This window comes from Cebidichthys violaceus, unplaced genomic scaffold (assembly GCF_023349555.1).
Source record: "Cebidichthys violaceus isolate CVI_PGR_0920_01 unplaced genomic scaffold, fCebVio1.0.p SCAF_165, whole genome shotgun sequence".
NCBI classification, from domain to species: domain Eukaryota; kingdom Metazoa; phylum Chordata; class Actinopteri; order Perciformes; family Stichaeidae; genus Cebidichthys; species Cebidichthys violaceus.
The window spans coordinates 17,942-43,180 of NW_027176335.1; the positions used below are offsets into that span (position 1 = coordinate 17,942).

General features: G+C 44.6%; 2 protein-coding genes across 2 annotated transcripts in view; both read left to right on the top strand.

The window, feature by feature from the left end:
• Positions 1-13,366, top strand: part of iqsec2b (IQ motif and Sec7 domain ArfGEF 2b) — a 28,798-nt gene extending 15,432 nt beyond the window's left edge. The window contains 14 exon segments of the mRNA XM_068711626.1: positions 3,962-4,265; positions 4,406-4,723; positions 4,938-5,992; positions 6,104-6,265; positions 6,532-6,654; positions 6,791-6,957; positions 7,699-7,838; positions 7,920-8,045; positions 8,193-8,292; positions 8,597-8,758; positions 8,941-9,132; positions 9,378-9,427; positions 9,721-10,785; positions 10,788-13,366. Coding sequence (XP_068567727.1) covers positions 3,962-4,265; positions 4,406-4,723; positions 4,938-5,992; positions 6,104-6,265; positions 6,532-6,654; positions 6,791-6,957; positions 7,699-7,838; positions 7,920-8,045; positions 8,193-8,292; positions 8,597-8,758; positions 8,941-9,132; positions 9,378-9,427; positions 9,721-10,785; positions 10,788-11,081 — 4,258 coding nt within the window. The 3' untranslated portion in view covers positions 11,082-13,366.
• A 929-nt stretch (positions 13,367-14,295) lies between these two features.
• On the top strand, positions 14,296-24,945 carry LOC137873406 (lysine-specific demethylase 5C-like). The gene is made up of 12 exons (XM_068711627.1): positions 14,296-14,548; positions 16,241-16,388; positions 17,326-17,403; positions 17,514-17,636; positions 17,718-17,888; positions 18,215-18,349; positions 20,661-20,717; positions 22,948-23,071; positions 23,356-23,627; positions 23,702-23,860; positions 24,390-24,509; positions 24,628-24,945. The coding sequence occupies exons 2-12, from the start codon at positions 16,245-16,247 to the stop codon at positions 24,811-24,813; spliced, it is 1,569 nt and encodes a 522-aa protein (XP_068567728.1). The 5' UTR covers positions 14,296-14,548; positions 16,241-16,244; the 3' UTR covers positions 24,814-24,945.
• The last annotated feature ends 294 nt before the right edge of the window (positions 24,946-25,239 follow it).

A 25,239-nucleotide genomic window follows, 5' to 3' on the forward strand; every position in this document is an offset into this window, starting at 1 on the left:
GTCACTGAAACGTGTGTGTGTGTGTGTGTGTGTGCTGTGTGTGTGTGTGTGTGTATTTGTGTGTGTGTGTGGGTGTGTGTGTGTGTGAGATGGGAAGCTCACAGCTTGAGACAGTGAAGTGGCAGAAGAGTGTTGGCGGTGGAGGAATTCTCCGATCTGACCCATGAATGATTTGATTGTTTCCTTTCAGTTTGGCCATTTGAAAGAATGGGATCACGTGCGACAAAGAGAACACAGATTGTTTTCCGAGAGTAGATTTATTTACTTGGTGAAAAACATCACTAACACTGTTTTTTTGTTTGTGTTTTAATCTCTTAAAGTCTTGACCCTTGACCCTTCTGCTCCGTTATTTATTCGCAGGCCACATTTGTGTCGTATGGGGGTTTCTTATATTGGCTGCTAAAGCTTGGGAACGAATGGCAAAAATTGACACAAAAGTTGGTAGATAAAGAGATTAGACAGGATATGAGATCGCTGCTCTGAGTCGGTGCCCATGTGGACGTGAGTCAACAGACCGATCGATGCAATTATCGGCCCCTCCGCGGCAGGCGGCATGAGAGGTTAATCCCTCCCAGTCTCCTCGTCCTGCTGCGGGTTCGATGGCACAGCCAGACCGACTGCCGCTCTTTCACACACACACACACACACACACACACGCACACACACACGCGCACCGTCAGCGCATCAATATTATATGAGCGAGGGGACGTGGAGGCAGGGGACTGCATGGAGTTGACATTGTACTTCACACACTCCACTCTCACTTTTCAATTTCTCTCCCTGCAGCTCGTCAATTCGTGCCCTCGTCCTTTTATTCTCACAACACCGCCAGCGATAACTTCCCTGTTTATTAGATTTCAACCATCTGTTTCAGCTCCAATTAAATGGTTGGAGGTAGTGGAGCTCTGGGCTGGTCTTTATGAGCGAGCCTCTGGAGAGAACCTCTCTCTCTCTCTCTCTCTCTCTCTCTCTCTCTCTCTCTCTCTCTCTCTCTCTCTCTCTCTCTCTCTGTCTCTCTGGCACTGTAACAGGAATACAGGGTTTCTTACATAAGTAATGAGGTGCGGATGCCAGCTGCGATATGGTCACACTCATGTTTTATACAGCAAACTTTTTTTTTTTTTTTTGAACTCGTATATCATCCTCACCTCGCCTCTCGCCGCGGGCAAAAGCGAATGATAGTCTTGTTTAATTGATGCATGCAGGCTTGGAGGTGGGTTGCGAGGCCTCGAATGAGGGGAACAAATCAACGGAGAATTTATTTCTCTTATTTCAAATACTTCACCAAACTTGGAGAGTTTTTAATAGGCATCTCTGAACTTGACGGTCTTCCTCCTAAAGCTCAGTGGGAGACATTTAAATGCTGCATTTACACTGTGGAGATGAAAAGCACTGATTTCTTCAGAGGTTGCGGAGCCAGTATTTTTCATACCTTCTTCATGAGATGTGAACAGATGACGGCAGGCCGTTTATAAGGATTATCATGGAGGTTTAAAATCAATCCAAGGAACAGCTGTGAAGATTCAGAGACAAACTCGTGAGACCGGCCTTGTGACTCCCTAATGTCGCGTCGCATGTATTCTAGGTTTCTGTGACTCAGTTGAATGAAAATACCATCTGCTCCTGCTGATGTGCCTGACAGGAAGTTCCAGTGAAGCTGAGTCCCTGCTTGTGGTTACCTGTTGGCACTGTACAGAAGCTAGTTTCCATTCCTTAAAAGGAGCAGTTTTAAGCAGCTCTGAAGATGACATCATTTTCTATTCACAGTTTAGACGAAATAGGTGGAAAGAGTAGATGAACTCAGGCTTCCGTTTTCAACCATCGAACGCGTTGAGACAACGCCGTGTACCTGCATGTGCTCACAGATATGATCTGTTCTGCTATCTGCTTACGAGAAGTATTATGCAGACTTGTCATTCACAACCTGTTGGAGCATCTTCATCACCCACCTCAATGGTGATAACAGTCAACACATTGTCATGGCAACTACGCTTCTCATCCTAACAACTGCCTCACCGCCCACAAAGGTCCCGCAGCAACCGTCACCAAGCAACCCCCTCCCGCTTCTCAGTTTCTCTATTTAAGGAGCAGAGGAGGAGGAATGATAAACGATGCTGCACACAGAGAGAGAGAGAGAGAGAGAGAGAGAGAGAGAGAAGAGAGAGAGAAGAGAGAGAGAGAAGAGAGAGAGAGAGAGAGAGAGAGAGAGAGAGCATTTTCAAGAGGAAATGAATGTTGTGCCCAATAACTTGTTGCTCATTATTAATTTGCTCAAAATGCAAACAAAGCAAAGTCAATTGCAAACAGTATATATATGTGTATATATATATATATATATATATATATATATATATATATATATATATATATATACGTGGAGTTGCTGTTGGTTTTTTACAACTTAATTGTTGTTATATGTGCTTTCCTGCAGATGTCAGAATTGTATCTTTTTTTTTTTTTATTACTGGGCTTTTGCGTGACTCTTTTGTGTTATACAGCAAGATGGAGTTGTCCTCAGTGCTGCTGTTAGACTCAACAATAATTTAGCCCGGTCATGTGTTGCTTGGAGGCACAGGATGTCCTGCTGAAATACCTTTCATTGTACAACATTTTCCCCTCCGTCCACTCCAAGGAGTCTGGGTAAAGGTACACTGACGTGTGGTACGTTTGTGTTTCAGCATCACATAAAGGATCAAAACTAACAAACTGAAATACCGACAAGTTATTTCCTCCTTTCAAGCGAAGCTTCTCTTTTTTTTTTTTCTCTACATGTCCTTTTTTAGCCGGCTAAACACTAACACAGGAAGTCCGGTGGAATAGCAACAACACAATGAGGGAGGGAGGAGGAAATTAGCTGACCCACTCAAACCCAAAATGGTTACAGTCAACAAGGCATCCATTTCATTTCTACCCTTTTTTGGCATCCGCATTAATGTGCGATAGAAAAGCCCAATGCAAGTTTCCATGTGATGAAAGCAATGCTCCCACACATCCCCGACCCTGGCTCTGCACTCTCTGCCTTGCTATGGGGCAGCTAACGGAAGGGGGGCGTGGCTAAAACGAGGAGGATATGTAGGCAGGAGCATGTGACTGCAGTTGTCCTCCCAAACACACACTCACAGATTGACTTTGGGTGGATTTTGTCTGGGCAAACGTGCACAACAGGACACTGGAGGCTCTCTGGACTTTATTGAATCCTTAAATATTTTGGGTTTTTTATTGCTTTGCTGACTGCAAATAGGATTGTTTCCACTTGAATTCAGCTAAACTTTGCTGGCGATTTGTTTGCAAATCTTAGCTGCTCTCTTTTACACCTGTGTGACAGACTGAGTGAGAGTGAATCTGGGAGGTGATGCGCTTTGACGCGTGTTCTGTCTCACAATATTTCACTGGGAGCTGAAGTGTCGCGTAACAACCTGGTCTTTCCTGTCAGTATGGTGTTGCTGGTATGTGGCAGTGGAGGACTGTGTTTTAGTGGTTGATGACTCCTCTAGGCGTGCTGTCACTGTTGTGTGTCAGACATGCACTGAGAGACAGACAAGAGACTGAAAGAGGGAACAAGAAATAGAGAAGCAGCACGAGTAGGCTTGGCTTAACGCTGAAGTATATTAACTCGTCCTCTTGACTCAATAAAGGAAGTAGATAGAGAGCAGAGACCTTTTATGCCTGTTGGGTCATCAACTCACAATGCAGATAGTTAATGTTGTCAGATCTCTGGCGGCTTTGGCACCGCTGAAATAATAGGAATTTACAAGTGACACAAGTTCACCATGAGTTCCTCCAAGAGATGGTTAGCTCCTCGCCGCTCTAAACTTTACACGTAAGTCCTTATATGTAAACTCTTAAGTTCAATTCTTTCGTGATTTAGTGACGCCGAACTTACTCAATCATTCAATTTGCACTTTAAAGTGTTTTGCTTCTTACGACTCGTCGTAATCTCCCGCTCATTGTTCTCCTGCAGTGTGGAAGGGGACTCCCAGTGTCCAGAGACGGGCGCTCACAAAGACATCCAGACACCGTTCAGCCAGAAACCGTACCTGCGCGGCTCGGAGCGCTACACTGACAGCAGGACCAGCAGCGCACCCGCCGGATCCAGGGACCCTTCGTGCGTGTCGGCCTCCAGTTCAGCCAGCTTGGCCTGGGCACTGCGAACGCGCCACCAACCTGCGAGCCTGGCCCTCCGCAAGCAAGAGGAGGAGGAGAACAAGAGATGCAAGGCCCTTTCGGACAGCTATGAGCTCTCAACGGATCTGCAGGATAAGAAGGTACCGATGCTGGATGTTCGTGTTCTTTGCCGTTTCCCAGAAGCCACTAGCACAAGCAAACCTAATGTAGATGTAGGATTTCCTTTCAGTTACCTGTGTTCTTCTTTCCTCCCACCTTTTTTTTTTTTTTTTTTTGCCAGGTGGAGATGCTGGAGAGAAAGTACGGTGGCTCCTTTGTAAGTCGCAGAGCAGCGAGGATCATTCAGACGGCCTTCAGACAGTATCGCATGAACAAGAACTTTGAGCGCCTCCGAAGCTCTGCGTCGGAGAGCCGCATGACACGGCGCATCATCCTGTCCAACATGAGACTGCAGTATTCCTTCGATGAGCGACAGCCTCAGCAGCAGGCCCAGACGCAGACGAACTTCACCCACAACGTGGCCATAGGGCCTCCTCATTCCCCCGACCCAGACCGCCCGGGAGACTACACGCACTTAGAGGACTCCTTCTCCAAACAGGTGACAGTGTTCATGTTTTTATAGGCTGTAACTCTTTATGACATGAAAGTCTCAAAGGTCTTCACGGTGACCAAAAGAAACACACAAAGTAGATTAGCTAAACGTAAAAAAAACAACCTTAAAGCATGCTGTAGAAACTGAATTTTATGTTTAAGATGTGTAACAACTTACTTTCTGACGTGAGGGACGCTGAACTCGTTGTGTCCCCCTGCAGGTCAAGTCCTTAGCTGACTCCATAGACGATGCCCTTACCTGCCGCGCGGGTCGCGATGACTCCCAGGAGGGCAGCAGGGAGGGTGGAGGCCTTAGTGAAGACTTTGGGGAGTGTGTGTGGAGCAGCAGCAGCAACCCCTCCTCCCAAAGAGGTTTGGGAGAACGAGCCAGGGGAGCTGGCGGGGGACTCAGCATGCACGGCGACAGCACCGCCACCTCGTACAGCGACGTCACCCTTTACATGGATGATGGCATGCCGTCGTCCCCGCTGTCCCTGGATCGGGCACCCAGCAGCACGGATACGGAGTACTGGGGCCCCGGTGGCGGCGTCGGAGGGCGTGAGGACAGCAGGGACACTGAGGGAGGGGGCAGCAGTAACAGTCGGCGCAGCACCCCGTGCACCGAGTGCAGGGACTATCGTCTAAGAGGCGCACATCTGCCTCTCCTCACCATTGAGCCGCCGAGTGACAGCTCCGTGGACATGAGCGACCGCTCAGATCGTGGCTCTCTGACCAGACAGCTGGTCTACGAGCAGGAGCCTGGGGTCGGGGCTTGCTCCCCTCAGGGAACCCTCAAACACTCCCCCACCACAGGCGCCCGCCCTTCCTCCACAGCAGCTGCCCAGGGTCAGACCCGGGCCCCCGCCAGACCCATACCCACGCACATCCCTCACCAAGTGGCGGCACACCATCACCATCACCACCACCCTATCCACCACCACCAGTACCCCGACACGCCGTCGTCGTCGTCCTCCCCCCAGCAGCCCCCCACCACCCCTCTGTCCTCGTCCTCCTCCACAGCTCTGCCTTCCGGCGGTCTGGAGCAGCCGTGCTGCTCGGACGGGGACAACGACTCGCTCAACTCCACCACCAACTCCAACGAGACAGTCAACTGCAGCTCCGGCTCCTCGTCTCAGGACAGCCTGCGGGAGCCGCTGCCGCCTCTGGGAAAGCAGACCTACCAGAGAGAAAGCCGCCACAGCTGGGACTCCCCGCCCTTCAACAGCGACGTGGTGCAGAGACGCCAGTACCGCATAGGTCTCAACCTCTTCAACAAGTAAGATGCTTGTAGTACTAGGACCCAAAAATGTCTATCGGAGACCATTTTAAAGGTGATGATACAACTGGCGAAGTTGTAGTGAAAAAGTAATTTTTTCATTGACTATAGGAAGCCAGAGAAAGGGATCCAGTACCTGATAGAAAGAGGTTTCGTGTCGGACACTCCAGTTGGGATCGCTCGCTTCATCCTGGAGAGGAAGGGCCTCAGCAGGCAGATGATCGGAGAGTTCCTGGGAAACCGGCAGAAACAATTCAACAAAGATGTCTTAGAGTGAGTATGGGAGTACTCACACACACACACACACACACACACACACACACACACACACACACACACACACACACACACACACACACACGCACACAGATACGTGGCATGTAATGATATGTGCCATGATGAATGTTCCAGGAGAGGTTAGACTGTAACCTCTGGTGTGTGTGTGTGTGTGTGTGTGTGTGTGTGTGTGTGTGTGTGTGTGTGTGTGTGTGTGTGTGTGTGTGTGTGTGTGTGTGTGTGTGTGTGTGTGTGTGTTTCAGCTGTGTGGTGGATGAGATGGACTTCTCAGGAATGGACCTGGATGACGCACTCAGGAAGTTCCAGGCTCAGATTAAAGTTCAAGGAGAAGCCCAGAAAGTGGAACGGCTCATAGAAGCTTTTAGGTTTGTATGTGTTGAAAGTTTAAAATAAAGAAAGGGCCTGAGTGATAGTCGGCTAAAGACACACTGAATTCTATCAACTGTGGCTGTGACATCAAAATGTGAATGTTTGAATATGCCGTTTCTGTCTCTTATGCAGCCAGAGATACTGTGTGTGTAATCCAACGCTGGTTCGGCAGTTCCAGAACCCAGACACCATCTTCATCTTAGCCTTCGCCATCATCCTCCTCAACACAGATATGTACAGTCCCAACGTCAAAGCTGAGAGGAAGATGAAACTAGAGGATTTCATCAAGAATTTGAGAGGTGCTACAGGACAATAGCTCACACTTGATTTACATATTAGGCTGTTTTAATGATCTTTTTCTGTCACGTTGTCTGTATGGATGTTAGTATGCATTAGATTAGTAAGGAGTATCTGCTCGGTAAACCACAAGAAATCAGAAACCAAAAGGGAGAACTTTATATTCTATATTGTTTTCATGATGGCGCCCCTTTTGATTTTGCATTAATTCGACCGAATCGGTATCCATCCCTGTAGATGGAGACTAGATTTTGATACAGCCAATCAAATCTGGCATAAAGTAGTAACGAGAAAGACCGAGCAGACGGTTACACTGAGCCAGACAGCAGCCTGCTCCGCAACACAAGAACCGCAGACTCTGAACAACAACGACCCACATTAGATCTCCTGCACCAGTCGTTGTTCCTGCTCACATTCACTGAGGAAAAGTGCTCTGCTAATGTCAATTTGCGGGCTCAGATAGCCGATCAACTGCTCAGCAGCAGCAGCGCATTAAACAACATGGTCGGTCTGGTGGCTCTTTTAATAGCAATAACAACACGCTGTCCAGCCATGAAAACCCCTTTTTTCCTCTTTTTAATAATAAAAACAACTATTAACAATACATCTTGTTGCCGCTTCTGTGTGAAAACTATAAAAATCACAACGCTTTTTGTGCATCAGATACACTATAATTTTGTGATTTGTGCGGTTGCGATAAGCATCATTTCCTAACACCCTCCCTATCCCTGTCTCCACCCAAGGCGTAGACAATGGTCAGGATATACCCAGGGACCTGCTGGTTGGGATCTATCAGCGGATACAGAAGTGGGAGCTCCGGACCAACGATGACCACGTGTCCCAAGTGCAAGCAGTGGAGAGAGTCATTGTGGGCAAGAAGCCTGTGAGCAAAATACAGGGCTTTGTAATATGTTGCCACTACTTGTTAAAAGTTTATTCATTTGTACTGTATTTTTCTGTATAGGTGCTGTCCCTTCCCCATCGTAGGCTGGTGTGTTGCTGCCAGCTCTATGAGGTCCCCGACCCCAACAGGCCGCAGAGGACCGGGGTGCACCAACGGGAAGTTTTCCTCTTTAATGACCTTCTGGTGGTAAGACTCGCACTCGTCACTCTTTAAGACACGGCCGATAAGACATCTAGTTAATTTGAAAGACCCTTTAAACTAAATCCCATCTGTCTATCTATCTATCTATCTATCTATCTATCTATCTATCTATCTATCTATCTATCCCATCAGGTGACCAAAATCTTCCAGAAGAAGAAAACCTCAGTGACTTATAGTTTCAGACAATCGTTCCCTTTGGTGGAGATGCAAGTGCACATGTTCCAGAACTCATGTAAGAACCCATTTTACTATTCTTTATTTCCCTTTATGATAAATATCATCGTAGCGGCGATCCTTAACATTTCAGTTCTGGGTGATTTTGCGTTTCTATTTGAGTGGAAACGATGGAATTGTCGCAGCAGCAGTCTGGAGACGATAATATTTGAATATTGCAATACTCAATCCAATAATCTCTATCACCGGTGTGTTATCTCCCCCGGGTGATAGACGGTGATTTAACAGACATTTATTTAAATGAAAATCTTCAAAACTGCCACTTTTAAGTGTTTTTATTTTTCTGTGTTTGCATCTCGTAGACTACCCGCATGGTATCCGCCTGACCTCAGCAGTCCTGGGTGGGGAGAGGAAGGTTCTTATCATCTTTATGGCACCCAGTCAGCAAGACCGCACCCGCTTTGTTAGCGACCTCAGGGAAAGTATTGCTGAAGTGCAAGAGATGGAGAAATATAGAGTGGAATGTAAGTACCCCATCTGCTGGCCATTACTGTGAACTGTAACTTTAGTGGGAATTATGATTTGTCCAGCTTTTCTACATCAAGAAATGGAGTGCCGGTGGCGTCGCTGTACGGCTTATCCTTCTCTGCATCGTGTCTCCCTCTCATTTTAAATCCCCCTGTGCCCTTTTGTGTTTTATTTACAGCGGAGCTGGAGAAACAGAAAGGTGTGATGCGGCCCAGCTTGCTCACTGGAGGTGTGGTTGGAGGCGTAGGTGTGAAGAGCGATGTTGTGAATGGCACCCTGGGAAGGACAAGTTTTGATGACAACTGCTCCGTGGGTGAGGGTCTCAAACGCACGGCGCTCAGCTCATCTCTCAGGGACCTTTCGGATGCAGGTGAGGGAAACAGCACATCAGAGACGGGAGTTTAATTCCGTTTCCTTCCTGTCCGCTGGGTTGAATTGGGTAGCACATCTTTTAAAAACATTTTTTTTTTTTTTATCCACTGCTACATACTGTTCCTCTTTCTCACTGACGTTACGACACGGCTTATGCAATTCCTATCTTTTGCCAAAACACATGTGAGCAAACATTCCGATCTTCTGCTCTTTGCTAACCTGACTCTTCCTGGTGGGGTGCAGGGAAACGTGGTCGCAGGAACAGTGTTGGTTCTCTGGACAGTACCATGGAAGTAAGTCTCAAAGACTACATGTTGTCCTGTAACACGTCCCCCTACCGGTGCTTCATCTTCCCGAGCACGCTCAGTTTGTGTACGGTGTGCATATAGATGGTGTGCGCGTGTACATGCGTGTGTCCACATGTGTCTGACCTGCACTGACACCCTTTGCATGGCTGTGTGTGTGTTCATGTCCGTCACCTCCAGATACAAATGTGTCCTGTGTGTGATGATGTTCGTGGGAACAGAGGCATTAGTGCAATGCTTCAGGGATGTTTCTAAAACATGGTGATGCTTTATTCTCCCAGGGATCCATCATTAGCAGCCCACAGCCTCACCAGCGCTATACAGTGCCAGGCGTGGTGCCCGGCTGCTACGCAACAGAAGACTTTCGGCCTCACCGCCCCATCCTGAGCCCCGGATCGGGGGTGGGGGGTGGGCCGGGGCAGCAACACACCACTGCTGGGACAGGAGTTGGGGGAGTCTCCAGCAGTGTAGAGAGAGCAGGAGCGGGGAGTGGGCCTGGGGGGAGCAGCAACAACAACAACAGCGGCTCCTTCCTGGGGTCCCTATTCGGCAGCAAACGTGCCAAACCACCTGGGCCCCTTATTCCACCGGGGCCACCTTACCCCGCACCTGTACCCCCACCGACTACGGGAGGTCCCCCTCCTCACTCCCCATCATCGCTGTGCCAGCTGGATGGGGGGCCTTCCAAGATCCAGGCGCTGCACGCACAGTACTGTCACGTGGGCACCGTGCAGCCCCCACCACCTTACTACCATCACCATCGCTACCACGTCCAAACTGTCCCGCCTCCTTTGCAAGGAATGCCCCCTCATTCTATACAGAGAGGCCCGCTACCCTGTCGTCCACCGCTTGGCCCCACACACGTCCAGCACCCGCAGCTGGCCCATCTCTCCCAGCTCTCCCAGCATGGGCTTCCGGTTCGTTACGCCAACATGGTGGTGGGATGTCCCCCGCCCCTTTCTCCTCTCTCCCAACACTCCCAGAACCCCCAGTTTGCCCTGTACCACGCGCAGCCTACACACTCTATCAGAGGGGCCGGCGTCCCTGGCACCAAACTTCCACTAACCTTGTCTCACTCCCACCCGCACCCACACGCACACTCCCAAACCCACCCCGGACACGTGCTAACACCACACCCAGCCAGCCACTCCACCCATCAAACACACTTCATATTCGGCACTCTGCCCCACAACCTACCGTCCGCCTCCGTCAATGCACATCACGCTGCGTCCGCCGGCCCGTATCTGCCCCAGTACCCTCCTCTTTCTTCTATCCCCCCTCCCCCACCACATTCCCCTTTACCCCCCCCTTCGTCCCCCCTTACCCCTCTTACACCTCTCTCCCCTCTCCCCCCCCAGCACCCCGGGCAGCCTCAGCAGGGGCCGCAGGTGACGGGTGCTGGAGCGACAGGTACAGGGGGCAGCTCCAAATCCAAGCCTATCAACCGGATAAGCACCGTGGTGTGAGCAGGATGTGGGGCCCCAGGGGTCAGAGGTCAGATTATAGAGTGGAGGAGGTTGGCAGAGCTAGGCCTCGGACCAAGTCTGCCAGGACAGAAAGTAACAGCAGCAGCGCTAGTGACAAGAGGAAACGCAGTTTGCTTCGTCTCTGTTACTTTCACCTCCGTTTCCCACATATGTAGGTGGAAATACAGAGCACAGCTAGAGTGCATACATCTTTGAAACCTGCACACACAGAAACCCACAGACACACACATGCACATCCAAATGAATAAACACTCCAAACTAAATATCAAAAAAGTCTATAGCCATATAATTTAAGATGAAACTAAATCTATATCTAGATATATTGCCTCAGTTTTAATTGTTTGAAGTATAGTTGAGGCTGTAAGAGACTATTTACATGTACAGTACCAAGATGTGATAATGTGACACTGGAAAAAAAACAAAACAGAGACCATATATATATATATATATATATATATATATATATATATATATATATATATATATCCAGCTGCTTACATGGGGATGTAAATAAAGACAAAGGCACCAAATGCATTCCAGCAGAGTTTGACGTTAAAAACAGCAGAGAGTTGCAAAAAAAAATGTCCCTTGACTTTGCAATAATTTACTTGGCTTCACGATGTGTCTGTCCATTTTTGCAGGTTCCGCTTTGCTGACAGGCATCCTTTTTTTTTTTTTTTTTCTAAAGAAGACCTCAGATATGTTGCTTTGTCTTAGATTTCTAAAACCAATGCACGGTCTCCTGACAGTCTTTTGCTTAATGGTCTTTTACATGTCAACAGGAGCCACCCGGCTTTATAATGCATTCCTTGTGGGGTATGGGAAATTAACGATACAATCAATAATATATTTTGAATGTTTCTGAAGCTTCTTGCTGTTTTATTGATATTATAATATACCTGCTATGAGTATGATGAATATTGTACAATATTTGTTTTGATCAGTGATTAATTATATCAGCAGATGTTTGTACATGGTTATAGAGAGTATATGCACATATAAATCCCCTCAGTTTGCCAAAACCACCAGAGGCTGTTCCAATATTTAAAAGTGTGATTTATTTCCATAGTACCATTACAGTTCATCTTTTTAATAAGTGTTATTGGTTGTTAAAAAAATGAATGAGATTTAGTTTTGTTCAAATTGATTTGAACACAAAACAATGTTCCTCCTTTTCTGTTTTGTTTGATGTGAAGCAAACGGGGGGGGGGCATACTTTCTCAAATGGGGTGACTAACAAAACTTGAATTTAAAGAATGGATCTGAGTTCATGTTTCATTTTTTTTTTATATATATATATATATATATATATATATATATATATATTAATGAGGCTCCCAGTATTGGAAAAATGCTTGAATATGGTTGTGGAAATTGAAGAAAAAACAAAAAAACGTTTTGGACGATGCCATTCCCTCATAATTATAAAGGGCATCTATACTCACTTCCTCACAGTCATCGGATTTAGTCATTTTGTGTTTTGTTTTTTTATGTTTTGAAGAAGCACGCTTTTACATGATGTTTTGTGGTTTTGCACACGTGATGTCTTAAGTCAGAAATGGCCTTCTTCTTATCCTCCCTCTTCTGCCACTTTTAGAAATCTCCTGTTACATTTTCCGATGCCACGGCATCCCGCTGAGGCCTTCTTGTTTAAAAAAAACGTAACAAGTCGAGAATGTAAAATAGCCGACAGGTACATAATCCCCTCGTGTAAGTGTTACCCATTTTGCTACTGCAATTTTTGAGGATGTAATGAGCACTGATGTCATTTACCTTCAGTGCCATTGATTACCAAGGGGAAAACTACATATAGTCTGATTTGAATGGGTCATGATGGGAATGGGAATGAGGACAAAGTACAGAAGTCAATGTCGCAAACTACTGAAAGAGATGGCAAAGTTGAAGATCCTCAACAAAAGGATTTTAAGGAGATGGTCAAGAATGTCAGATGAAGATTTTATAAGTACATGTTGGCTAGCCTTTTCTTTTTATTGTGTCCTTTTATGACTCGTCTTGCATGACTATACCTGCCCTTATTGAATAGATTGTACTGTATAAATCTGAATGTACATATTATAGGCTTCTATACATATGCTTCTTATCATAACTATGGGGTGAACTACTCCCATTCTGTATTCAGGTGCGTGCATGTGAGTGCCACCAAGTCTGTACATATAAAAGAGGGGCGGGGATAGGAGATGTTGGCCACAAGGAATGTTGACTTCTTTTTCTTTTCTAATTATTTCTGACTGAAGGTGAGAGAATGAGTTGCCATGACATAAATTAAAGCCTAAAAATGTTGGTGCAGTTATGGATATCATTTAAAACAAATGATTTCATTTTTTTTTTCTTTGTGTATGTATTATGTGTACTGAAAGAATAGAGAATTGAGATGTGAATATTTATTGCTTCTGATAAATTAAAGTGTCCTTGCAGTGAATTGGTCTCGGTGTACTTTTTGTATAACTTAACATCTGTTTCAACCATTAATTTGCTCAAAGTAAATAAACGGTTTATAACATTATTACATTGCATAACCACACAAGATAAAGAGACGTATAACTACAAGATCTATATGAGATGTAGGCTGATTTGCATACTCTTCACAGAAGCCATTTTACGATTGCAAATGTTGCATAATACCAGAAAACAACCCACAATCTCTTATTTAATCAGCTATCGTATTACAGTTGGATGGATAACTACAAAACTGATGCACATTGTCGATAAGCCATGCAGAATAAATAATTCAGAACAATGCGTGGTAAAAAGAAAGTGCTCATGGACTCAAATACACTGTGTGCTAATATGTATTTAGGGGCTAGATGAATTTCCATTTAATGCAATTCATAGAGAGGGAAAAGTGTGATTTGTACCTGATTTCGACAGCTAGTTAAATATAAATGCAGAAAACATGCGACCTGTACATTATGCTAACGACATACTGTATATTATATCACTCCACCTCGACCAGTGCTGCGGGCACACGCCTGCAGAAATAGAATACAGTACGATAAGCGTCACTGTTTTCTTTTTATACGACGGTGTAATTTATATATCATATCAAAATTTTTTTCGTTAAAATTATTTAATTTACATTTTTTTATTTGTAGTGAGAGTATCGCATGGTGGCACAGTCCATTTGAGTTACGCAACGACTCTACAGCCGGTCCTGTTGCAGTTATATGACTTGAATTGGCGTACGTGGGTACTACTTTCAGGGAGTAAACGTGAGGGACGTGATGTGAAGATTTTGAGGTTGTGCTTCGGTCGTGAGAAAAAAAGCTAAGATGGCGTCTCATCAAGAAAGATAGGATGGCTTGAAGAGAGTGATGATGTTGGTCGGGAAATGATTGATAACGACATAATTGATAAAGTTTAGACCCTCGCTTACCATTAAACGAACTGCTGCCATCCATGTTTTTGAGCTCGTGTGTTTGACAGAGCGGAGTATATGGAGAACTGAGGCTGGAAAAACGGCCAACTTTGCTAGCAGCGTCAAGCTAGCCAACTGGACCGAGCACAGCTGGCCAACGTTAGCTAACCACCAGTCATCACAACAACAGAGGAAGGAGAACGGCCACCGGCCCTATCACACCCCGGGACATCGAGGTGTCTTCGGGTCAGTTACGGGAACGCAACGGCACGTTGTAGTATAAAGGGGTCAACAAATAACTGCATGTGGACGTAGATCATGTTACATGTATATAAATAACGCTAACTATCTGGTTGATAGCACAGTCTGGTTGAGTGTGTGAGCTAGGTTAGCTTGTCTGCGTTTACATTGAGTTTTGCCACAGCCGTTTAGTCAACGTTAGCTAACTATGCTAGTTAGCGTTACCTAAAGCCGTGGGAGGCGATGGGACTGGGCTGAGAAAAAGTGGAGGCCTTGATGCTAACGTTAGCTGGAAGTGGCGTTTATCGCCTCTGATAGCTGAACAATAGACATAAATAGACGTCACGGTTGACACCTAGCTAACCCCACAATAAGTTTAATTAAGTACATTTCCGTTTTTCTTAATTATTTTGTTACGGCTGTCGCTGGAAGGTAAGGTTAGTCTTAACGTCAGTTCTCCCAAGTTTAGTAGCTAGTAGTTGGCTAACAGTTGCCAGTTAACAAATGTGTATTATTGAGTAATGTTAATCAGATGGACATTGACATTTAAATGTCACCATGTGGCTTTATGCAATTGAGTGACTGTTTATTTATTGTCATGTGTCTCTGTAGAGCGTGTTAATTAATGTGGCCCAGCCTACTTGCGGGCAGTGATGCCTCCATGGCCTCCTATACCTTTTTGGGTTCATGGCCTCCACGCCATTGTTTGTCAGAAGGCCTTTTGAGGAATCAGAAAGATGACACACACATGTCACTGAAATCCCAGAATCAAGTTTGATGATAATGATTTTAGGAAAGAATGTTATAAAATACTATTATAGGAAGACTCATGTGCAAACATTGCACAAAGCAATGTTTATTTTTCAGGTAAAGTGTACCACTTGAGAGGGGAGGGGGGATCAGTTCTGTATTTATATAATTTGATTGTTGCTCAGTTCTGTGATTGATAAAGCAGTACTTACAACTTTTGCCCTTTTCCACCCTGGGCCCTAAGCATGGCATTTGTTTTGTTGTGTCTGGTGTTGGGGGAGGGGTTTTCACAAGGACCACAGGGGTAAAAAAAAAAAAAAAAATCCCTCATCCTGGGATTATCCATGTCTCTTGTTATTTGCTATCATGTGAAGTTTCAAAGGAAATAATGCACTACGAAACATGCAGAGGAACTAGTTAACATATATTTAAAGCTGGCAATAGTACAATGCTGTGCTAGACCAGGAAGTAGTATGAGTAAACAAATCCAAGTAGCTTGTGTAGTAGCTTGTGTGAGACGCTTTTTAGTTTCTCAGACACGGATCCGTTGTGCTCATCATTGAATTTAAGATAACATCACAACTTTAAATTGCCTTTGTGAAATGTGATTCCGTTTAAATTCATTGGGAACATTTATTGAAAAACATGCTTTCTCTAAATGTATCTTCTGAAGACAAAATGTTGGCCCATGAACATACCCATCAGAAATATCCGTTTCATTCAAATTTGTGTTTTTTTTTTACAGCACTCTGAATGTCCTTAAGGTATCTGGAGCTCATTAAGTCATGAAGAAAATGTAGATCAATTCAGAAAACAACAAATGCAACATATGCACGGCTTAAGGGTTTTAGGCTATTATCTACAAATGGGAAAAACAAGAGTTGCATACGTAAACTGCTTATTATAGTCCATTGACTTATTTTGTATTGTCTGTCTTCCTGTTGTCAGGGCAATGGAAGGAGAAGAGTTTGTACCTCCTCCGGAGTGTCCAGTATTTGAACCGTCATGGGAGGAGTTTCAGGACCCCCTGGGCTACATTGCCAAGATTCGTCCGATTGCAGAGAAGTCTGGAATCTGCAAAATTCGACCTCCACCGGTAAATATTCGCTTATGCTTGGATTATGTTGATGAAATGACACGCTCACCGTGTTCTGTGTGTAACATGTTGTAACATGCACTGGGTTGAAAGTGTTTGTGAGTACTAAGTAACCGGTACGTGGACTCGCTGTTTTAGTCCCGACGATGACAACGTTACGTGCATCATCAACAACAAAGAGCGGCATGTTTCATATGAGAGATCAAATGACTGATTCCCATGGATGTTTGTGTTGTTTGAAAGGCATTATCAAAGATAGTTATTCAGCAGGATTCCATTTGTAGAATATAACCACAAAGTAGCTATAAAAACAATAAAACAGCTATAGGAAGTCATTTTCTTTCTACATACCCCGCCAGAACAAGATTCATATTCATGTTCATTCTCATTTATGCTCCACAAATTACATTTAGTGCTTCTCTCATAACACTGTGATTAGCTGTCATTTGTAACGGATGTAATTAGGAAATAATGACATTGTTATCAGAGTTTCATTGCAGATAAAAAAACATTTTATCAAAACGTTTTTGCAGCAGAGGATAGAGAGGATTACTGGAGGAATGGTTTGCAAAATAAAACCGTAGCACTGCTTATCTTTAGGGCTTGGTGGACATAATCCTACATGTAGTAGTTCTGCTAACTGACGGTGCAGTTTATCGCTGCAGTTGATCGCTTCTTCTGAATGAGTTGGTGAGGAGGAGTGAACTTCAGTTCTTTAGTAGGCCACCTTGGTTATCCTTCCTGGTTAAAGCTGGGCCAAGTTCTTGAGCCTTTAAGCCAAAGTAAAACCAGGGTTAAGCCCAAACTAAGGACCCTAATTTATTTATCTCCCACGTCCATTTTCATTTGTTATTTTTACTGAGCTCCTTAAATGTTAGAAGTCACGATTGAAGCAGAAATTACTCCAGTTTAATTGCATGTTTTTGCTCCCAAATAGGACTGGCAACCACCGTTTTCAGTGGAGCTGGATACGTTCCGGTTCACGCCCCGCATCCAGAGGCTTAATGAGTTGGAGGTAAGTTTCTCTCCTTTCCTCTTAAATTGTACATTGTTGGATAGATGATTGAAGCTGACAATGGAATCGGCCATCATACTCATGGTGGTCCCTCATGCATCTCATTTTAGGCGGAGACCAGAGTGAAACTTAATTACTTGGACCGCATCGCCAGGTTTTGGGAGGTCCAGGCGTCCTCCTTGAAAATCCCACACATTGAAAGGCGCATCCTGGATCTCTTCAGCCTGTCAAGGGTAGATATTACACAAATTTGAAGCTAGACATCGTTTTTGTTGCTAAGGATATGATTTTCTAAACTGGCTTTTCCGTTCCAGATCGTGACGGATGAAGGAGGTTTCGAGATGGTCTGTAAGGAACGGCGCTGGGCTCGTGTGGCCCAGAGGCTCGGCTACCCTCCAGGCAAGAATATTGGTTCTCTGCTGCGCTCGCACTACGAGAGGATCGTCTACCCGTTCGAAGTGTTCCACTCTGGTGCCAGCATGCCGGTAACGCTCCACACATTCCTGTCTGTCCTTTTTGTGTTACCAGGAGTGATGAGTTAATAGATACCCCTGAAAACTAGTCCGTCTGTGAAAGAGGAGCTAAGTAACTACTTGATGTGTTGTACACATAGTTTTGGTCAGAATCAAAAGACTTTATACGGTACATCTCATATATATATATATATATATATATATATATATATATATATATATATATATATATATATACACACACACACACACACACACACACACACACACACACACACACACACACACACACACACACACACGTTTTCATATAAACTCTTTTTTTATTTCATTTCTAGCATTGCAAGCCAAAGCACTACGATGGTGAGGAGGTGGACAAAGAGTACAAGCCACACTCCATCCCCCTGCGACAGTCTGTGCAACCGTCCAAAACAAGCAGTTACGGACGCAGAGCAAACCGCTGCCAGCCCGATGTGAGTGAGAGCTTCTATCCGGACTTGTCATTCAATCAATTTTGCGTACCTCTGTGACCACTAACCCTAGACTGAACTGTACTTGGGTCACTTAAATATGCTTTTTGGATCACATTTCTGCATGTACATCGCTGCTCTCAAAATCATTCAGAGATAAATAACATTTTTGTTTATACAGCTGCTTTTCAATACCGAGGGTTTTGGGTTATTGAGCAACTAATCTGTCTAAGAGGAACTTGTTTAAGTGTGAATTTCAAACCCGTGAATGAATTTTAAAGATGTAATATCGAGGCACGTTGTTGGTTGCTTGTTTTTGAACACAACATTCCAAATTCACTCCGACTCGACGAGCCGGTCAAACGAGATAGAGGGAGCGTGAAAGCCGTGAATCGGAAGGATAAATCATAATTTTCTTGTTTCATGTCGGTTTGCGTCCTAAAGCACAAATAAACATTTCCACACCTCTTCAGAATCCTTGTGGGAAGATGCCAGATTTTGAATGAAAGCGGCGGTGTTTGGTGCTGGGAATGAGAGCGGCCTGCTTATTGGTCGGGGTTTACACCCCCACATGGGTCCAAGTGCTCTTTGCTAGCGCTCTGAAGAGTCCCGAGCACAGCAGAATAAGAAGACGAGAGAAAAGTCTCTGCAGATACAGACTTCTACTGGGTCATAAATGATGATTAAAAGGGACTATTTTTCTTATCGGTCTATACATGGTTTAAAAGTAAATTGTTGCACATTATTCCTTTTTAACAACCAGGTAATCAGGCTGTCCTGACCTACGATCACGTTATCAAGGATGCTTTCCCACAGAACATAAACCATCAAAATTCATAGTAGTATCAGACTTTTAGCCACAGTTTCATTTTAACATGCATTGAAGTTCCACTCATGAATGTTCAAACAACAGTTTTTTTTAATGTTGTAATTGAGGGAAATCTGCAGATTGTTTTCCGGGACTTTAAACCTCAGTCTACGATAGATACACGCTTTCTGTTTGAAGATCTGGATCGGACGGCAAACCTAGAAGGCTGGCAGCTGTTATCGTGTTTGCTAACGTTGTAAAGCGTTGTTACCTTCTAATAGTTCACTATCGCTCTGTTGTTCAGCCAAACGAATAACGACATCCGCCATTACAGGCAAACAATAAATCAAGCCGACCACCTCCTTCCTCCAGTGTTTGTTGGATGACAATATCCTTGAGTGCACCGTGTTATTAACCCTTTCAGTGCTTATCCAGCTGCCCGTGTGCGTCGGTTTCAGTGTCTGGACGATGTGGCCGTGCACTCGGAGCGCATCCCTGCTCGCTTCCTCTCCATCCCGCTGCTTTGCTTCACTCTGCTCCTTCGGCTCTCCGTTCCATTGCTTATTATTTTCTGCTTTGTTCGCCCACTTCCCTCCATCTCACTGGCAGACACACAGTTGTTTATTTCATCAGCCTCATATTGTCACACAACTTTCTTTTGTGTGTGTCATTAATATAACCATTGCACAGTTCAACTTCTGGACTGCCCATCATTCTGTTTTCTCATGCTTGTTACATGCAAACCTTCCCCCCCTCCTCCATGTTGCTAATGCCCATACGGTCTTAGTAATGGACTTTTATATGAAATCCATTACAGTAGTAGTACTACAGTAGTATTGCTTTGTTTTGTTTTGTTCTCAGTACTGAAACAGCCTTTACAGGACAGTATTTTGAGGTTGGAGGATTTCTTTAATAACAGTTAAAGCATCATTTTGATGATTCCAGATGGGATTGTGTTTTTATTCCCATTTAGCTTCATTTATGAAAGTATCCAATTAAAGGTCCACTTAAATTTTTCTATTATCTAACACTAGCTGGACTCCCGAGTATTGTGCACAATAACAAGCTTATCATCCGTGTCCGAAATTAACTGATGATTTCGGACCCTGCTTGTCAGAAAAAATGATATTCCCAAACACCTTCACGGCCACATTTCTGTTTTTCTATGATTTGTTTATTTAGAATAAATCATTTTTGATGTGACGGCTGAATCGGTCGTTTGAGGTCAGGGCTGAGATAACAGAAGTGTGGTCTCAAATAGTCTGCTTTTTATATAATCGTTCAGCTTGTATTAAAAATAAATGCGGAGTTGAATCCACATTTGTCCGTTAACATGCAGGTCTATTGGTCTGCAAACTGAACCAAACAGACCTTACTTTGTGCAATCCTCTCCAGTGACCACTAGAGGCTCTGTGTTCTCCAGGATCTCTCCCTTCCTCTCTCATCTCCTTTTTTCTTTCCCTCCTGTCTTAGTTTATCGTTGCTGTTATTGTCTCCCCCTTGCAGGGTCCAGAGGATCTGGCCCCCCATCCTCTCACCACTGGCTCTCAACTCATCTCTGCGGTACTGCCTCTCGAGCACATGAGCTCAACTTCCGCCCCGCTCTCTTCCTGCCTCTTTTCCTAACACCCCCCCCCCCCCCCCCCCCCCCTCTAAAGTAGTCTGTAGTCTACATGCTGTTGTTTTCAACTAACCACCGAAACATTTTCATAAACATGTGATCACACTTCTCAACCCGCAATAGGGTCACATGACTGTTACAGCCATAGAAAACTGTAGTATTACAATGATGGGGAATGCAAGTTATTAAATCACCATTATCTCCCAGATGTAGACAGTTTTTAAATGTCACACACACATTCTGTTTTTTAGAGTTTCTGTGGGGCGGATGCACTCTCTGTCTTTCTCTCTGTCACCCATGCTCTGTCTCTGTGGTTGCACTTGGCTTGAAATGCTTTGTGGCTGAGCTGTCTGTGTGCCCCCTGCTGCTTCGCCTTACAGTCTACTCGCTATAGCAGCTACCAGTGTGGCTGCAGGCGTTCTCTTTTGGGTGCACTCACGCAACCTAGTAGCTTTAATCTGATGGGGTTTTACTCGCAGAGGACCGTAATCTGAGGGTAGACGGTAAAATATCGGAGTCTTAAATCACTGGAGCATCTTAAGTCTTTCTAGGTTCACTCGTCCGATTGTCCTCCACCATCGAGCCCTGCTGATCTGATTCGTTGTCTGCTGCCTCCGATCCCTTTCCCACTTATATAGTCCTTGGATCAACAAAGTTTGGGTGCAAGGAAAAAGGGGCCATTTTTTAATCTACACAGAAATTATACAAGATTGTATGGGCAGCCAAAGTTACATTTGCAGGATGGAGGAGGGTGCAGTTGCAACACAGGTGGTGAAGTCAAAAACACACGGGCTTCTTTCATAATCCTCCTTGGGGAACAAAGTCTTGAATGGAATCTTTTGTGGCATTGTTTCCAGTTTCTGTGCCTCGAATGGCACTCGCAAAATTGTCATCACATTATTCTTGTTGTTGTGTGAATACAGGTTGCATTCTGACTCTGCACACAGACTGATTTCTATGTGCAAGTAGAAGCCAAAACCTCTCAGATCAGAACTTTGAAAGCACCTTAAATAGATGTTGAAATAAGAAGCTCTGAGTTGGAACCTTTTTTTTTGTGCTTTTTTTTTTTTTTTTTGTGCTTTTTAGATCTGCTGATTGTTGAAAGTGACGTTAAGACCTTCAGTGTTTCTGTGGACGTTTCTGAATACACGTGTGTCGTGTTTACCGTTTGCAATCATATGGCAGAGTGGAACTAGAGTCCAAAAGTGTATCGCCAAAATAATTGAATACAAGGGAGGGAGTCTAAAATGACTAATAAGTCACTACCAACTGTTAAGTGTCACTATTATTGTGTTTTAGCGATGTTTGCAAACCGAAACCCCGAAATATTTTAAAGGAGCTTTAAACCTTTCACAGTTTGTTCACCTGATGTCTCCACACATCCAAAGGCTGCAAGAAAACAAGATCTATGGCTGTTAAATAAAAAAAATCAAAAGCTTCTCTTGGGATGAGAACAGGTCAGCCTTCCATAGTAGAAAGAGAGAAGAGGAACTGTGGTGATGATCTCTAAGAATGCAGCGGTGTCGAAGCAGAAGTCCAGACCACTTATGTTGTGTCCGAGAGAAATCCAAGAACAAATGCAGATTCAATCCTTTTCATACTGTTGTCTCACTGTGGAGTCAGGCGTGACGATGAAATGTGATTGGAACAGGAAACGACTCTTTTCCACACAGCTGTGCTTAAAACTACATGTCTAAAATGAGGACGCAGGGAAACGCATAAATAGGAAATAAACATGACTTGCCTTTTGGGTAATATGAATAATAAATATCGAGACTACAGCTACTCAGAATCAGCTAATGTAAGCTAATGCAACTCGTCCAACTTAAGCAAAACGACTCATTAAACAAAATTCACTTAAAATGTCATGATCCGCTGAGAACATTTGATAAAAAAACACTCGTAATAAAACACAAACTCTTACTTTATGATTGCAACTTCTGGTGATTGTGTGTCCTGGTGGAGGGTCTTAACGTTTTAAGCTTTCACCGTGATCGCTGCTAACTTTTCCGTACTTTCTAACCGAGCATACTCCCTCCTTGTGATGGCATTGCTGTGCTCTCTCTCTCTCTACCCGTTTTGGCCTCGATCCCTGCTTGGTTCTGTGTGCTTCTGGGAGCGGTGGTCGTGCGTCTACGCCTTTCCTGACGGAAATGTGCTTTTGATCCACAGCCTGAACCCACAGAGGAAGACATAGAGAAGAACCCCGAACTGAAGAAGCTTCAGATCTATGGCGCAGGGCCGAAGATGATGGGACTCGGACTCCAGGCGAGGTACAAAGGCATCAGGAAGAAGGGTAAGTCCCGGGACCGCAACCTGAATTTCAACACCTTTTTTTTTTTTTTAGACGCATTCAGTAAAAGCTACAAGGTAACGGTGAGAAACCTGGAAATCTGGAGGCAACACTGCATCACAACAATTATTTTTGAATCAACTAAAGCAACAACTTGAGAAAGAGACAAGTCCTCAATTATTGGCTCAGTTAAATAACTTGTGGGTGTTGGAGAGCTTGAACTTGGAGCCCTGTATTCAAAACGCCTCTTCCTCCCTTTTTTCATTTTTTTTTTTTTTTTTTTTTAGATGAACTGCCTCAAACTGTTACCATCAAGGACAGCGCGCCTCCTGCTCCTGCTGATACCGCGGTCAAGGCGGAGCCACCGGAGCCTCAAGAGAAGCAGAGTGACGGCGGTTCGTCGAGCCCCCAACCGCCGCCGCCTACCATCACAGTGAAGACGGAAGTGAAGAAGGAAGAACCGCAGGTAGAGGGCGGTAAAGAGGAGGACGACGTTACAGACGGACCGTGTACCAAGATGACCATGAGGCTGAGACGCAACCTCAATAACCCGCAGTGTGTAAGTAGACCGAACGACGTCGACTGAGGCGTACAGCGGCGAGGTAGTAATTCTAGTTCCTCGCTCTTTCACAGGTGGATTCCTTCGTGTGTCGGATGTGTGGTCGGGGAGACGATGACGAGAAACTGTTGCTGTGCGACGGCTGCGACGATAACTACCACACCTACTGTCTGCTGCCCCCGCTCACCGACCCTCCCAAAGGCAACTGGCGTTGCCCTAAGTGTGTGGCAGAGGTAAGTGAAGCTGATCTCTGACTGTAACGCACCACCAGTGTTCATTTTGACAGCTGTTTTAGACTTGGTCTTAATCTTGAGATGAAAATGCTTATCAGTCTTAATCATAGTTTAGTCAGTTTTTCTTCATAGTTGTGGTCTAGTGTTAGTCGACGACAACTCAAAACTTTTTTTTTTTTTTTAATCTTGTGCCAAAGGCCTTTTTTCATCAGAATATATTGAATATTTCGGTAAATCTAGTCCAGCCAGAACAATAACTTTTTTATTTTAGTCCCACTTATTCCACATAAGATTATAACTTAACGTTACCTGTTGAAAAACAATGATTAAGAATGCATTCTATCATTCTCCGAAAGACTGACACCCCCCCACCACGAAATGACTCGTTCAATATCGAACATATTCTGTCATGTTTTTAATTAACCCAATAATCACTGTACGCCATGCATGCCATGTTTTGTTGCGTTTCTTCTAGGCTAATCTTTGTTTATGATTCTCTCATAATCATAAACTTTCTAACTTTTTTTAGGAGTGCAAGAAACCTTCAGAAGCATTTGGCTTTGAACAGGCCACACGAGAGTACACCCTGCAGAGTTTTGGAGAAATGGCAGATGCTTTCAAAGCAGATTACTTCAACATGCCGGTCCATGTAAGCGCAGCCGCACACGACATCACCTCCCGATGGTGAAGCACATCTCTGATGACGCGACTGATCTCCGTTCTTTGTGTTGTTGTTGTTGTTGTTGTCGGCGGCGGCGGCGGCGTAGATGGTTCCCACTGAGCTGGTGGAGAGGGAGTTCTGGAGGCTGGTCAGTAGCATCGAGGAAGACGTGGTGGTGGAGTACGGAGCGGACATCCACTCCAAAGAGTTCGGCAGCGGCTTCCCCATGAACAACGGCAAGAAGGAGCTCACAAAGGAAGAGGAGGTATGCTCACTGTTGTTGTTTCTGTGAAGAATTAGCTTGAAGGGTCATCAAGATTAAAGTGAGGACTACCACATCCTGCTTGAGATCACATGTTGAGGATGTTGAACTCAAATACAGTATCATGACTTTGTTTTATTTCCTCTGACGCAAACGATTTCCGCAGAAAAGTGTTTTATCGAAGGTCACAATCTAAACCCTTGTGGGATGAGTTTGTTACTTTATGCCCTCGCATTCAAATATACACAGCTTTATGTCACTCTCTGCTCCTAATAAAACCTCAGCGTGTCCTTTTTTGTTATACCACTAAAATGTTTATTGCACATAATGTGTAATCTCTGTTTAAATCGGTATGAAGCTTTAGACACGTGTGAGCAATAAATAGTTATAGTTGTCACTCATGTGATTCGTTGCACTGATGGAACATAATTCCTGCAATATTGACGATGTGTTCAT